The sequence below is a fragment of the Elephas maximus genome, chromosome 4 (genome assembly GCF_024166365.1).
Source record: "Elephas maximus indicus isolate mEleMax1 chromosome 4, mEleMax1 primary haplotype, whole genome shotgun sequence".
Classification (NCBI taxonomy): Eukaryota; Metazoa; Chordata; class Mammalia; order Proboscidea; family Elephantidae; genus Elephas; species Elephas maximus.
The window spans coordinates 74,005,196-74,021,501 of NC_064822.1; the positions used below are offsets into that span (position 1 = coordinate 74,005,196).

At 38.7% G+C, this 16,306-nt stretch overlaps 1 protein-coding gene across 1 annotated transcript in view; it reads left to right on the top strand.

The window, feature by feature from the left end:
- The first annotated feature begins 2,361 nt into the window (after window positions 1-2,361).
- Window positions 2,362-16,306, top strand: part of PTPRO (protein tyrosine phosphatase receptor type O) — a 274,139-nt gene continuing 260,194 nt past the window's right edge. The window contains exon 1 of the mRNA XM_049882551.1: window positions 2,362-2,574. Coding sequence (XP_049738508.1) covers window positions 2,500-2,574 — 75 coding nt within the window. The 5' untranslated portion in view covers window positions 2,362-2,499. The remainder of the gene's footprint in view (window positions 2,575-16,306) is intronic.

Genomic DNA, 16,306 nt, shown 5'->3' on the forward strand with positions numbered 1-16,306 from the left:
GTTACTAATGGAATATTAGGAACGATAACTAATGATTTACTGAGTAATACTTTCCTGTTTACTCATAATGTTCAAAAAAAAACAAATAGTCCTGAGTTATATATACGCACATGCAGCAAGAGCTAAGAAAATTGTGCTATAAATGACTAAGAAAGAAATAGAAAGAGACCCTAGTAAAATATGATTACATAAAAGTATGCATTATTGTGGAAGCTCTGTGCATTTATGAGATGAATGCATGATCAGTAGAATTGTTTTCTAATGGCCTACATACATCAGGTAAGGTTATATCCATATATCTACTCACATGCATACAACGTACACACACACACGGATATTTTCATATTATTCACAATTCACAACAGACATACACACACATGAATGTCCTCATATATCTCCATAGTTTGAAACACAGACACAGACACACTTTAATACTGAATTCAATTCAAAAGAGGAATTTTTGGCATCCCGTGAGCACGAACTTCCCACTGATCTAAACATGTCTTTAATTCTAGACATTACAATACTCCAGAGGTACTTTTGGGGGTGGGTGGGAATACCATGATGTTTTCAGAAGCCTCAAAATAAAAGAAAAATATATCAAATCAAAGCTCCTTCTAGTGCAGTTTCAAGGATAAAATGTTCAGATAGTTGGGAAGTCTGACCTAGAGGGAGAGAGAAACAAATAACTTTTTTCCATAAGAAAGACAATGTCCAGGCCTACAAAGGGGGGTGAGCATAAGGCCATTAAAGTGAGCATATGAAGGGAAGAAAGTAACAACAAAAGAAGCCTCTAAAAAAAGACAATATTTTCATGTAAATTCAGACCATTAGTCTATATCTATTCATATGAGCATTTAGCAAACACATAACCAAAGCAACCAAACTCATCGTAGTGCAGTTGATTTCCCATCAAGTTGATTCCTACTCATGCAACCCCATGTGTTGCTATAGAGTAGAACCGCTCTGCTGATTGGCTGTAATCTTTATGGAAGCAGATTGCCAGGACTTTCTCCCATGGTGTCACTAGGTGAGTTTGAACCACTAACTTTTTGATTAGTAGTTGAGTGCAAACCACTTGTGCCACCCAGCGACTCAGTATACATACGTACTCATTAAATATGCTCAATCTAAAACTTTCTCAGACACACACACACCCCAGCCAAATAATTAATGTACGGTCACTGTTCATCTAGCAAAATGTTGAGTGAAGCTAGCCCTGATTTCTTTTCTTCACCACCACGTCCTAACCATGTGACTGAGACAAATTGGTTTCCCCTCCCAGGCCTGGGCTCCTACATTCATAACCAAGATGGCCTTGCCTTCTCTTGGTGTCCAAGCATGGTGTCAAGGATAAATACAAAGTTCCATTATCAGGGGGAGAACAAAGGCAACTTACATGGTAATAAGGACTGATTTGTATGTAAATAGTGCTCCCCAAAGTTTATTTTACAGATTTATCTTTCAACCAAGGGGGATGGATAAGTAAATTGGGGACACATAACTGGGAATTAGTTGATTGAGATTGTAAAAAGTCACAGGTTAGCTACTCCTGGATAATTCAGAATTGTTTAAAATATATTTATTTATAATGATATTCTACTAACCCCGTTCCACCCTCCCCCCCACCCCCTGCTTTTATATTCATCTGCAGACAATGGGACAGACTTTGTCATCAAAGGGCAGCCCTTGAAATTTACAAGAATTCCTGATTTCAAATGAAAAATGTATGTAATTGTGCTATTTTCTCCCTGGTAAGCGTGAGATGGAGAATTTGAGAATGTTTAAATGGGACAGAGAGAACAGAAGAGGGAGAAATACCTTGTCCATCATACACACACACACACACTCTACCACAACAATTGCAACCACTAGTACTGTCCAACAAGGGCTACTAGTCGTTTACACCAGGAACTGAGAGTAGATACAAAAGAATGAGTGAGAACTGGGATATGCCCCGGTTGTTCAAGAGGAGTCAGGGAAACCCCACAAAACTCCGGAGACTCAGAGGCTGTGGGTAGGGGTGGGGCGGAGCCTGGAGTGGGGTCTGCCTAGCCATAGGAGGAGGCGGGTGGACCCTGATGGGAGGGTTGGGAGGTTGCTGTCACTTTATGAGTCTGCAGCCCAGAGTGAGATTATCCCTGTTTTCAGAGGACCGTGGCCAACTGGTCGCAGGGCCCCCGCCTCTCCCACACCACGCGGACCTCGCGCCTCCTCAGCAGCCGCGGTGGCGGCGGCTGCAAAGCCTCGCCCACTCCAATCCCCACCCTCTTCATCTTTAGCCATTAAAGAACGGCAGCGCCTGGCACGTTCCTGGAGGACCCCGGACGCAGAAGAGGAAAGGGAGCAGGCGCAGGGGGACGAGAAAGGCAGCATGCGCCCCCCAGGAGCAGCCTCGGCGCCCACGGTCTGAGGCTGCAGCCCCAGTTTGCCATTGTGAGCTGCCACTGTCGGAGCCCGCCCGCGCCGCCGTCCCCCTGGGTCCCTGTCAGCGCCGCGATGGGGCACCTGCCCACGAGGGCGCGCGGCGGCCGCCGCCTCCTGACTCTACTCTGGCTCTTTGTGCTGCTCAAGGTAGGGGAGCCCACCGCGCCCTGGCGATCGGGTCGGTGGCGGTGCTCCTGCGCCCTCGTTCTGCAGCCCGGAGCGGCGCGCACTGGGGTGCGATGGCTCGGCCGCCGGAAGCTCCGGCCGTGCAGCCTGGGCGCACGCTTTGTTTTCTTGGCGTGTGCGTGTTCTCGGCAATCTTGAGGGATGGGGGAGGAAGAGTAAGAGAAGTTTGCGCCTTTCAGCTTTCGCCCTTTGTGCTCTTTTGCGCCGCTGATATCCACATCAAACGTGGGCTGTTGGATGGTGCTGTCTTGGGCAAAATGAGGTCACTTTACCTTTTAGACTCTACTGCAACCCAGTACTGCTTAACCTTTCCATCCTTCCCTTACAGAGAGTGTGCGACTCCTTTGTCTTAATTTACCTTCTGCTGGAATTATACACTGGGGGCTCAGCTCCCTGGACGCAAATGGATTTCCAGGGGTGGGTCGTGAACATGGTTTTCTTTGATTAAAGGCAGAGCCTGAAAAGGACCTCTCTCCCCAAGTCCTAGAATCTACCTTGATAGTTCCTTTTAAAAACTCTTTAGGATTTCCTCACTATATATACAGAGAATGCTATCGCTAAATGTAAATGACAGGAAAATCTGTATAATTAACTTTCTCGTGTCTTCTTTAGAATATTCTGCTTCAGGGTTTTACTTTGAGGAAATGGAAAGGGCTGCTTTAAAAAATCTAAGTTTGACAACTATACTATACATAAAATTTTTTGAAGAAATTTAAGCTATGTTTTCTCGGAAAGTGCCATGAAGTAATTGTCTCCCACCCGTCTCTTCAGTGGGTCTACTTTAGTTCTGTCATTAGCCCTTTTCTTGTCAGCAAAGCACACTCAAGAATGTCGACAGGTGACTGGGAGCTATCCTTTCAGCACCACAGCGATACCTACTCTTGAAGTGGATGAAACATTAATGGATGCAAATGTTTTCTTATCAAAGAGTCATTTCTTGCTTATATGCATAATTAATTATGAATGCCTTACAAGGATAAAGTGGAGCAGGGCCAATGAATTAAAAACAGTGTTAATTTTAAATATTCCATATTTTCATTTATATTAATGGAAAATAGGATAGTTTCAGGAAGGAACAGCAATGGAATGCATTAAAGAAGAGTCTAAATTATATTTAATATGTTTTTATATTTTTCTTAAGTTAGAAATAATCATCTCTATGCTTGGTCATATGTTTTCACTCTGTTGTTGTTAGGTGCCGTCGAGTCGGCTCTGACTTATAGCGACCACTATGCACAACAGAACGAAACACTGCCTGGTCCTGCCCATCCTTACAATCGTTGTTACGCTTGAGCTCGCTGTTGCAGCTACTGTGTCAATTCACCTCCTTAAGGGTCTTCCTCTTTTCTGCTGACCCTGTCCTTCGCGAGCATGATGTCCTTCTCCATGGACTGATCCTCCTGACAACATGTCCAAAGTATGTAAGACACAGTCTCACTATCCTTGCTTCTAAGGGGCATCCTGGTTACACCTCTTCCAAGACAGATTTGTTCGTTCTTTTGGCAGTCCGTGGTATATTCAATATTCTTCGCCACCACCACAACTCAAAGACGTCAATTCTTCTTTGGTCTTCCTTATTCATTGTCCAGCTTTCACATGCATATGATGCCATTGAAAATATCATGACTTGGGTCAGGCACACCTTAGTCTTCAAGATGACATCTTTGCTCTTCAACACTTTGAAGAGGTCCTTTGCAGCAGATTTGCCCAGTGCAATGGGTCTTTTGATTTCTTGACTGCTGCTTCCATGGCTGTTGATTGCAGATCCAAGTAAAATGAAATCCTTGACAACTTCAATCTTTTCTCCATTTATCATGATGTTGCTCATTGGTCCAGTTGTGAGGATTTTTGTTTTCTTTATGTTGAGGTGTAATCCATACTGAAGGCTGTGGTCTTTGATCTTCATTAGTAAGTGCTTTAAGTCCTTTTCACTTTCAGCAATCAAGGTTGTGTCATCTGCATAATGCAGGTTGTTAATGAGTCTTCCTCCAATCCTGATGCCCTGTTCTTCTTCATGTAGTCCAACTTCTCAGATCATTTGCTCAGCATTGCTTTCACTCTAGGAGGTTGTTTTTTAATACATACTACAAATGTATTAGCCTGATTAAGTTTTGTTATTAATTTCTCTACTTGTTATACTTTGACACAGCTATCATATCTATGTGACATTTGTCATTCACCCAAAGTGAGAAATTTAGTCACTACATATTTTACTGCATAGCAGCTAAGACTTTCATGGATGACATCTGATCCAGACCCAACCTTGGCACAACTTCAGGTTTTTACTTAAATTTTTCATAATGGGTAAGAATTCCAGAAATGAGAGAATGTTCATTTGGGGATGGGAGGTTAGGTAGAGGGCTGAAATTAAAATGGGAAAATGTGACAGTGTTTGATTCAAAACTCAATACTGGAATGAGAAAATGTAGTCAATAATAATATAATGGTAATCTCATTGACTGTAATAGGGGTTAACCCTGTTTCACATAATAGAGGTATTTCTGAACATTTAAAGATAGATGTCAATTATGGTAAACTGCACCACGTAGTAAATACATTGAAAAAGCTTGTCATTAAAGGAGTATTATTGTAATGGGACAAATAATTTTGTAAAAACAAATCAGCACTCTTTATTTTGTATAACTGCATAGGTTTATGTAACCTAAATACAAAGTATACCAGAGAAAGGAAGAAAATATCAATATTGAATACCCACTTGGCACCAATCATCAAGGTATTTCACCTACATTATTTCATTTAATCCTCTTTTATTATAGTTGACTAGGGATGCTCGAGGTGGTCAATTAGATACATAGTGTAATCTTTTTAACATTTTGGTAATAGTACATTACATGGTAAATTCATCACATAAGTATAAGCTCTTTATACTTTAGAATTCAAAGTCCGTTAAGTAGTTCTGTAAAATAAAAATAACATTCAGATGATGACACAGGAACATGAAAATAAAAATGCATTATTCAGTACCAAATTATCAGCTAGATCTCAACAATTAGACCTAAGAAGGTCAGTGTGTGTTGAGTCAGAAACAAACCATTCCCCCATCTCCCAAAAAATCTCCATAGTTCTCAATTATGGCCAATAAATCTCTCACTGCTCCATATGATGTATCTTTCAACTAAAAGCAAAAATCCCTGAATACCATAAATCAGAGAACTTCAAGTATAAGGATTGATTTATAGTTTTACCCTTTCCACAACTCTAAAACAAGTAGCCTGATATAAGTGGTGGGAAAGTCTGAAAGTTTGAATCTGTGTGAGTGGGTGTAACCTGTTTCACTGAGGGAATCTAAATGTGCCAACCCATGGATGTCTTTGGGCAGCATTCTTTACCCATATAATTAGATATCTGAACTTGTACAGATCACTCACTGCCTGGACGAAGTTACCTAAACAAGATGTTGATTATAAAACTTTAATTTTTTTTATCAACATTGATAGTACATATAAAAATAGGAAAACAAAAGTGGAACTCTATTATCCAATATACTGGAAGTCTATCAGTCTCAAATTCTTCCACTCACGTATGAATATAAGTGGAGTATTTATCTGGTGAGCTGCCCTCTTGTGCATCTTCGCAGAATTCTTAGTGAAATCCGTGAGCTTACTTCACCTGTTCTATCTTTACTAAACCTCTCCCTGAAAATTGCTCCCTCTATTAAGTCACTGACTTTCAGCACTTTGTCAACTAAGAAGCAAATTGTACACTATGACATCATAGGAATGTAAACTCTGCCTTCCCTGAAATGGTGCCTGTTAGTAGTCAAGTGGAATGTTTCCCTAAACTTATACGCTTTGTATGTATCCTTCTGTCTTTCTTAACCTATGTTTCCGTCTGTTTCTGCTGTTGCTCAATATATAATCAAAGAACATTATGTTTGAAAGGGGCCTTAGTGTTGCATTTCCTGAAAGAGATTCATGTTTGACTGTATAAAGCATGAGCATTACAATGCTGGCCATGCTATCCTTATTCAGAGGAAATATCCACTTTCCAGTGTCTGTCTGCCTTTCTCCACTTCCTGTGCTCCTCCCTCTGCCTCTCTGCCTTTCCTTCCTCCCTCTCCTCCTGCTTCTTCTCCTTCTCCCTCTTCCTTTCTCTCTCTCTCTCACACTACAGAGGCAGCTTGGCTTTCCTTGTTGAGGTTTCATCCACATTGTATATTATACAGTGTTGGCAGATAAACTGTAGTCCTTTCATCTTTCTGATGCAGCCTAGACCATCCTCTGCACAATGAAGTTTGCTGCCATTAACTCCTCTGTCAACTGACTTCTTTGATAAATATTGCTGCCAACCTTTCAGAGAAACCCTTTTACGTAGAACATCCCCAGTAAGTTGGATAAGGGTCACTGGACCAGGCTTCTACAGGTGATTGAGTGAAAATACTTACCATCGTGCACACCTGTTTTCTTTTGTTCTTTGCCGTATGAAAGAACAGAAACATCACATCTTATCTCTGCTTTGTTTTAACCCATGAGCCCACCTATATGAAAAGTACTTAAAAACGATATAAGCATGTTGTACTTTATTTTAAAATGTCGTGCCATTTCTAGCTTATAAATACCCAACTTAAGGGTATTTCAATTTATAAGCTGATTGACTGCTGAGTCGTGTAAGTTCCAACTTGAGTCTTAAGTGTTTTCAAAAGAATTATTGGCAATGGATACATTCGACGTACCTGTATAAACCACTGTGATCGGTAGCAGTGGGGCACAATACAAATTTTAACAGCAAGGGCTACAGAGACCTATTTCTCATTCTCTCCCTAATTCAGTGCCTTCAGGTACACAGTTCCAGTGCTTCTGTATTGTCAGAAGCATAGCCCCAGTACAACGATGAGGTTTACTATAGAGCATTTAATGTGGTCTTCTAATTATTCCAATTATGATGTAAATATAAGTGAAATAAAGGAATGTCTATTATGTTGTTTTCCACTGTGCCTAGCTAGTTTAGGCGTATAGTAGAATCTAAATAAAAAGAATTTAAATATTTTGGATTATATGAATGGTTTCAGACTGCGAATTTCTACACCCTTTCCTAAACCCTGGTCTTATTTATATTTATGGCGGTGTTTAATCTAGGTTCATTACCAATGACTTAAAGAAATCTTCTTTGGTGGCCTTCAGACCTATTGATATTGCCTTTCAATAAATAGGTAAGAGACTTCTTTGTGCACTTGCATCACTGATTTCAGAGACCAAAAGGAGGCTAATGTGGCACAAGGAGAGTAGGCAAAAGGGTGAATGGGGTGGGATGAGACTGGAACGGAGCATGAAGGCTCTTGTCCTCTTCTTCCCTGGTGCTCTTGGCTCCAGCAGGCTCCATATTGTTTCTATCAGCCCTTCAGAGGAATGTGCGAAATAATCTCCTGATGCCTCTCTCGTTGTAGTCTTGGGTCACTAGTTACTCCTAATATTCCCTTTTCCCAAGCTTGTCCGAGGTCTCCAGAACACCTATCCATAGATTTTTTTTTTCAACTCATCCATCCACAATCTAATTCCCTAGTGAAGGTGTTCTTCTTTGTTTAGGCATTTTAGTTACTTAAAGTCTAGCCCCTTTTTCTTCTGAATATTTTAAAATCACCAAGCAAACAGAGAGTGTTTGAAACAAGGTTATAGAGGTTTCTTGATAAAAGGTTTTTTTCTGTCTTTTCTGTCAGGAGATTGAGATGAAAGAGAGGGAAAAAAAAGGGACAGTTGGAAAAATATTTCAGAAATAGAGAATCAGAACTGGAAATAGGACTTTGAGCTTGAGATAGTATTTCAAATGATAAATATGCATGGTAGTTTCTGTAAGAAAATGGAATATAAGGAAAATTAGGGAATAAAACAAAGAAAATTTGATGAAAACAAATATATTGCCATCCTATTTATACGCAAATAAATGTGTTTCCTTATTGAATACTCTGCATTTATTTGGTTTTTCACACTTTCTAAATAGGAATGCTGTGGAGCTTGCTTTTTATTTTAACAAGACGCTTCTTATCATGAAATAAATTAAAACCAAATGAACTTATTTTAAAACTGGTTATTTTCATACCTTACTAGCGATTATAAAAAAATAGGGATGCAATTTGTCTACAACATAGGCATCCAAAATCAGACTTATATCTGTTAATAACAATGTATATAAGGTTTAAATGATGGCTGTTTCTCTCTTTTTGGACCATCTCATTTAACTGTTTTTCAGAGGGCTGGGTCTTTTGTTATCTCTTCCGGCCCACGAACCTTTTTAAATCAGTAATATATGACTCGATAGCACTGTTAGTAGTTAGTTTTTTTTTTTAATATGTGTAGATGAGAAAATGTCTTCATGAGTCCACCAGGCCATTAATACTGCTCCTTCTTTCTGACCCTTCTATTGACCAAAGTAAATGCAGAGGAATTTCTGGCCCTGATTCTCTTTACTCTTAACCCATACTGGAGTCCACATACGGGCCTGTATACTGACCCAGAGCATGGTTCCCTTTTTGGTTCCACGTCTGGGAGTTTGTGGTTGGCATGTACGAGCCAGATGTCAGAGAATTCTAAACAATCAATAGTGCCCTTGGTATATTTGGACCTTTTTGGAGTCTGGATCCTAACTCCTGTTTCTACTTTTCTTTCTTTTTTGATTTGACCCTGGCATTCCTTGTTTTTGATCCTGGATTTTACTGCTAATTAAGTTCTGCTTGTTTTGTAGTTTCCTTGAAAGAGCATCCTAAAATTTTCCTTGGCTGATCAACCTTTCTCCAAGGCCAAAATGGCAACATCAAGAAGTTAGTCTTCTTCTCGAATACCAATTCTGTCTTTTGGATTGCAGGATAATGATTCCATTCAGTTAATTAAGCAGTAGTTGAGCGTCTATTATGTGCTAGGAATTGTACTAGATATTAAAGGTACGGGAATGGATAACACTCAGTTGAATCCCCGAAAATGTCTTAATGGCAAAAATAGACATATAAACCATAAAAAGGGCAGGACATGGAGATGTGAGTGGAGGTCATTAAAACGTGGTCAATATTTTTAAGTAGAGGAAAATATGATTCCTTAGAGGATGATGCCTGAGCTGAGTCCTAAAGCACAGATATAAGTTAGGTTGAGAAATATGAGCATATAGGCCAAGAAAACTGCATGAGCAAAAGCCTAACATTGTGAAAAAGCATGGCTGTATTTAGGAAAATACAAATGATTTGGCATTATTATAGCAATTAGGAAATGAGGCAATAGAAGCTAGATCAAGGAGATTCCTGTATGCTATGCCAGAAAGTAGGAACTTTATTCTCTAGGGGAAGTGACATTATTGAAGGGTTTAAGCAAGGCAGTAATGGAGTAAGATTTGCATTTTAGCTGGAGCTCTTTGGCTGTAAGAAAGACAGAGCTGAAAGCCGTTAAACTGCTAGGAGGTTATTGTAATGGTTCAACTGGAGATGACAAACGTTGACTCTAAGGTGATGGTAAGAGGAGTTAAGGCAAGAGGTAGTGTTGAAAAATAAATTGTCAAGACGGATTTGAGGTAGGAAATTGGGAAGTAGAAGAGTCTAGGGTGATTTCCAGGTAACCAACAGCTTTGCCTGGGAGAATAAGCAGTTTTAAGATAAAATGTACACTGAATGGTCTCCATTCTCCTCCAGATCAACAAACTATATCTCCACCCTGCTCAGGATGAGTAGGGTGCCCTTCGTGAACTGCTTCTTCCCACTCCTTTGCCCTCTGAGTTTGGCCAATGGTAGATTAAAGGTGGAAGGAGAGAGAATCCATATTTTTATTCTCTCATTCTCCAACCTGGCTGGCCCCATTAGGCAGTAGCTGTGTTCCTTCTAATGACCCTATAAACAAGCCCTTTTCACAAGGCTAAAGTTCCAGGCAAGTTACAGAAATAGCTCTCTCCCCTTTGATGGTAATAGCTGTTAGTTCCTGGGTACTTTTTTATCCCTGTTTCGTTTCATTATTCTTGCTCCACACCTTTGTTAATAGCCTTTCATTAAATTCTCTGGGATTTTGCCTCTGAGTGTCTTGCTGGAACACTGACTGACACAGGACATGAAGTCTTTAGTAATGGACCTCTCGAGTTTGATGTGCCTGAGAAAACATATACTTGGATATGAATCTGAAGTCCAGAGGAGAGGGCAGACATGGAGATGTGAATGGAGATATCCTAGCAGAGAGCAAGGAAGAGAAAGGCAGTAGTCCAGGATGTAGCCTTGAGGGGCACCACTATTTAATGGCAGGCAAATAAGGAACCTAAAAAGATTAAGAAGGAATAACCGGAGAGGTAAAAAGGAAAGCAAGATCAAGGAAACCCAGGGTCTAGATAATTTCACATGGGAGGAATTGGTCAATAGTATCAAATGCTGCAGAAAGGTCCTGTAAATTAAGGTCTGGAAGATATTTTTTGGATCTGAATATAGGTAGGCCATTGGTCTCTGTGGAGTGTGGGAGGAGTAGCAGGTTGCTAGGAGATGAAGAAGTGTCTGCTTATTTGTTAAGAGGATAGATATCAGGTCATGGAGACCTGATTTCAATCTTAGCTCTCCCAGCTGTGCCACTTAGCAGCAGTAGGATGTAAGCAAAGTTATTTCACCTCTCTGAGTTTTCTTTTCATGATATGCTATACTTATTTCACAGGATTATTGTCAGGAATAAATGAGAAAATGATCATAAACTACTTGTAACCCTGCCTAGAATACAGTAAGCACTCAATATATGTTATATAAAAAAAATAAAGAGAAGGAAATAAATAGGACAGTAAAAATACACAAAGCAAAGTCAAAGAGGTAGAACAATAAAAACGTGTATACGGCAGCATTTCCAAAATGTGTTGCATGGAACTTTTGAGGCATGCAATGTTGTTAATAACAGGTGTTATTAAAAAGAAACAATTCTGCGGTAACATGAATTTAGGAAATAATCAGTTTTACTTTGTTTAAACCAGTGCTTTTTTTTTTTTTTTTTTTTTTTTTGGTACCAGCACTTTACAGGATCTTTGATATGATAGTATGCATTGTGTCTTCCAGAAGGGAAATATAGTAACCAGCATTCCCCAAATTTATTTGATTGTAGAATCTTTTTTTTTTTTTTTAATACTTCATGGGAATAGTGAACACCCTGTAAGAAAGAATCTCTATGCTGGTAGAGATGTTTCTTTCTTTCTTTTTCTCTTCTCTCTTAAATGAGAAATACAGGCTTAGCTATGAAGGAAATACAGAAATGAGAGTAATTGTAACTCAGATTTCAGAATCAGAAGAATTAGCTTGAAGGAGTGCAGCCATTCCCAACCTTCTTATCAAGGATAGATGTTCAGAAGACTTTTTTGGAAGAAAAAAAATCTACATATCCTCTTTATTTTATGGATTGTACTTATTTTAATATATGACAACAGAATAATCTATTTGGCTTAGTACATTTCACTGAATTACAGAATAATATTTTTCAAAGATTGGCTAGTTCAAAACTTAAGCTGATGCTTAAACCTCTCTAATATCCCTGCCAAATGCCTTAAGTGGTGAAATTATTATCAGATGAGAGGTGGCCATTACACTTTGGGACAACCTTTTTGTTGTTTTCTGCTCTTTGGTTTGGTTCAGTCTCGAGATGAGCTATTTCTGGTTGTCGCTTAACCACGTTAATTCTCTTTCTGGTTGGTTTTAGTACAGCACTCTGTTGTGATTGTTCCTGCTTTCTTGTGTGTTATGAAGAGCTGCTTTGCCATCACCTGTGAAAAGCTTATCATCTTACTGCCTGCCCTCATCCCTCTACCACACTGCTTGAACCATTTACACCAGCCCAGGTTCTCTGCCTATTTCCCTTTCTTCTCTTCCCTGGGCCACAATGGCCAGTTGAGTGGAAGACATTTCTCATTCTTCCCAAGGGCGTCTCATGATGGACCATGGTAAAGAGTCAAGGGTGCTAGTGTGAAGAAAATGCATAGTACATAGTGTTGTTGTTGTTGTTAGGTACCATCGAGTCAGTTCCAACTCACAGCGAAACCCTACGCACAGCAGAATGAAACACTGCCCGGTCCTGCACCATCCTCATAATTGGTGCTATGCTTGAGCCTGTTGTTGCAGCCACTAAAAATGCATCTTTTGCTTTATTCCAATCACTGCTCAGTGGGTGTTTTCTCAAGATGTCTTTCTGAACCCCCTATCTAAAATCACCCCACCACTCTAAAATTTTCATACTTTACCTCAGGTTTTTTTTTTCCCCAGGGACTGTATCATTCATCATATGACACTGTGTACTCATTACTTACTTAGCTCCTCCACTCTAATGCTTGTGAGTTCCTCAAGAGCAAGGGCTTTGTCCATTTTGCTTGCTGCTGAATCCCCCAAACCTGAGAGGGTGCCGGCCTATGTAGCTGCTCAGTAAATATTTCTTGAATGAATGGGATGAGGGAGGTCAAACAGAAGGTTATGGGACAAACTCAAGACAGAGGAAGAGTAGGATAGAAGTGTGCGTGTGAAGGGAGCGGAACGAAGGATGGTGAGATGAACTAGGAGAAAGCCTATCGGGCAGGCAGTGCTGGGTGGAACCTGGGGAGGTAAGGGAATCAGAATGGAAGGATGATCTGGAGACTATTTTGTTTGTTAGTCTTGTGGAGGGAGCAGAGGTTTATAGGCACAAGTGAAAAGGAACTCTTGGACATCAGGATATGGCCTCCCACACTTTTTTTTTCCTTGCTATTCTGTTAGATCGGATAAACCATTGAGGACAAATGATGGATACCCAAGTAAAAAAGGAGATCAAATACATTTCTTGTGTGATAAATTCTTATCATAATGAAGTGAAAGCATAGCTTTTCTTGCCATCTATTGTCTCTCTTATATAATTTAGAAGTTCTAATTTTTAAAACAAAGTCATTTTCCAAGTTTTTAATTTAAAAATGCTTTCTTCTCTTGGCTCTACAATTTTAAAATATCTAAATAAAAAGGATTTCAAATTATATATTTTTCCTCATTTATCCCAAGCCGTGCATGTTGATGTACCTGGATTGGCTCTAGGCCTCAAAAGCCATTCCCAGAATGTCAGACAACTAACCGAAGCTCAAATAATCAATGAATATTTTCTTCAAAACTTAAAACTTCTGTGATTCCTTTTATTCCTGAAAATGATACATATTTTTTAAAATGTATGTGGATATGGTATGGAAAATTTTTAAATCGTGTTTTGAAAATAAATATCTTTATCTGGATAAGATTCCATCAGATAATTTTATGTAGAAACAAATGGTAATTTTCATACTCTGACTAGATAATAAATATTTTATTACCCATTATAAACAGGGAGTTAAATGTGCTGATTAAATTAGTATTCTAACCATTAAAGTATTAGTAGATATACATAATAAACCTAGATTGTCAAGATCGCCAAAGAACTAAAATGCAGAAATATGGGCTTAAAACATAAACATGATTACTTACATAATTCAGTATTTCACTGGAGATTTTAAAGATGTTATATGATCTTGTAGAACACTGAACGATATTCATAGTCGGTTACTGTATTGGTAAAGTGCAGAAGTTTGGGTTAATTGTGATTTTTTTCTCTACTTAATAGAAAGATTTTGATTTTTTAAAGTTGTTGACAAAGCAATATATCCTCCCCAAAATAGTGAAAAAATTGTGATGAGATTACTTACACACTCACATACACAGATGAAAGGGATTTTTCCCCCCATGTTCCATGAATTTATGGTAAGAAGAATTACATCTGGAGAGCACAAAATAACATTAACAATTATTTGATTAATGAATTATTTTTCTTAGGTTTAATATTTTTCTTAATTTAATATTAAATCAAGCTTCTGGAACTCTCTGAGAACACTTTTATATGAGTCTCCTTTTGCCTTTCAAATGGCTACATTAAAATTAGGCTAATTGGAAGCCCTGGTGGTGTAGTGGTTAAGAGCTGCAGCAGCTAACTGAAGGGTCAGCAGTTCGAATCCACCAAGTACTCCTTGGAAACTCTGTGGGACAGTTTTACTCTGCCCTGTAGGGTCATTACGAGTCGGAATCAACTCGATGGCAATGGGTTTGTTTTTTTGGTTCATGCTTTCTTGCAGATAAACCAAGCATTTCTATTTTAAGGCAAGTTGGTGGTCCTTAAAGTAGATATTCTAGTTATTTTGCTATGGTGTTTCTATTTGCTTGGATGTTGTGCTGGGAACTCAAAGTGTGATCGTAAGAATGGACATGTTCTTGCCAAATAAGAGAAATATGAGCGTTATATTTACAATAATAAATGTCCAAACCCTTACCATAAGACATATCTTATTACTTGGACGTACTTAAAATTCTTAGATTTTATCTAGGAAGAAAAATTGCCTGTTGAAGTTACTGAATGTTAAGTTGACTAATAAGGTGAATAATAAAAGACCAAGGGAATTGAATATCATCTGTAATGTATTATTAAACATTGTGCCATGTGGTCCTCCCTTAAAGGATTATCGAAAACAGGTTATTGTTAAATGCACTGGTACAGTAGAGTTATTTACATATAAATATAGTGATGAGATGCAGCCGAATTTATTTTGCATCATCTTGGGGAATTTCCTCTGCAATTTTTTCTCACTAAATTATACTTTTTAATTAGTATCTCTGAAATGACTACAGGCCTCACTCAAAGTGGTTAGATCCTTGGGAATTTGTAATATGAAAATTCTGGCATTGTCCAAGCTGGGCTAAACGACTGCAAGGACTTAGAATTAAGGACTATGAACTTCGTTCTAAAAACCTAGCTTCTGAGTTTTTTGAGATATTTTTAATCAGCGAAAACTGCTAAAATTCAAGTCCCCTCTAGAAGTGCCCCAGGTTGCTTCTTTGAATTTACTTTCTGTATTTTTTGCAATAAAAAAGGACAGTTGTGTCTTTAAAGCCTTTTTCCATCTGTATGCTATTGCCCTGGCTGGTTTTAACTACTTGAATGGTGAAACATCTTTTTTTTTTTTGAAAGTTAATTAGGAATGTAACAAGAATCTTTCCATTCAATTCTCATTACTATGCTGAGACCTTCAACTAGCCTTTTTATTATGTGGCTTCTTGTGGTACTGCAGTAGGGAATTCTTAATTTGAAATCTTCAGGTAAGTCTCAATCAGGATCTGCATCATCATACATGAAAATGTTATAATGATTTATTAAGAATTAGAAATGAATACATGTTCACTGTGAAAAATATATAAAATACAGCAGGCAGAAAAAGAAGCAGTCACTCCTAACCACTCTATCCCAAAATAACTGCCATCTGGAGATACATTTTTCCAATGTTTCCCTGGGTCTGTGCATGTGAGTGTGTGTGTATATGTATACAGATACATGATACATATATATATGTATATATATACACACACACATATATACATACATACACACAGTGAAACCTGTAAGAGCTGGGACTCAATGGAACTGCCTTGTTTTCCTGGGTCTTGCGAGTTTTCCACCTTTGACAGAGGTGTGCAGTCATCACTTTTCTGTCACTATTTAGTGGAAAATATTTTAATTTGCCTTCTCTGACAGGTTTCTGCCTTATAGATTGCACTATATATCTCAAACTGCACTATTATTATAACATGCTCTTTTCACTTAATTGTATTATGATCATTTTTTTAACTCTTGGATATTTTCAGTCCTCTGCAACCCAGGGCATTAAGCTAGAGGTCTATGGGCCAACTGTATGCAATTCCCAGTTGTATTTGTGTTAG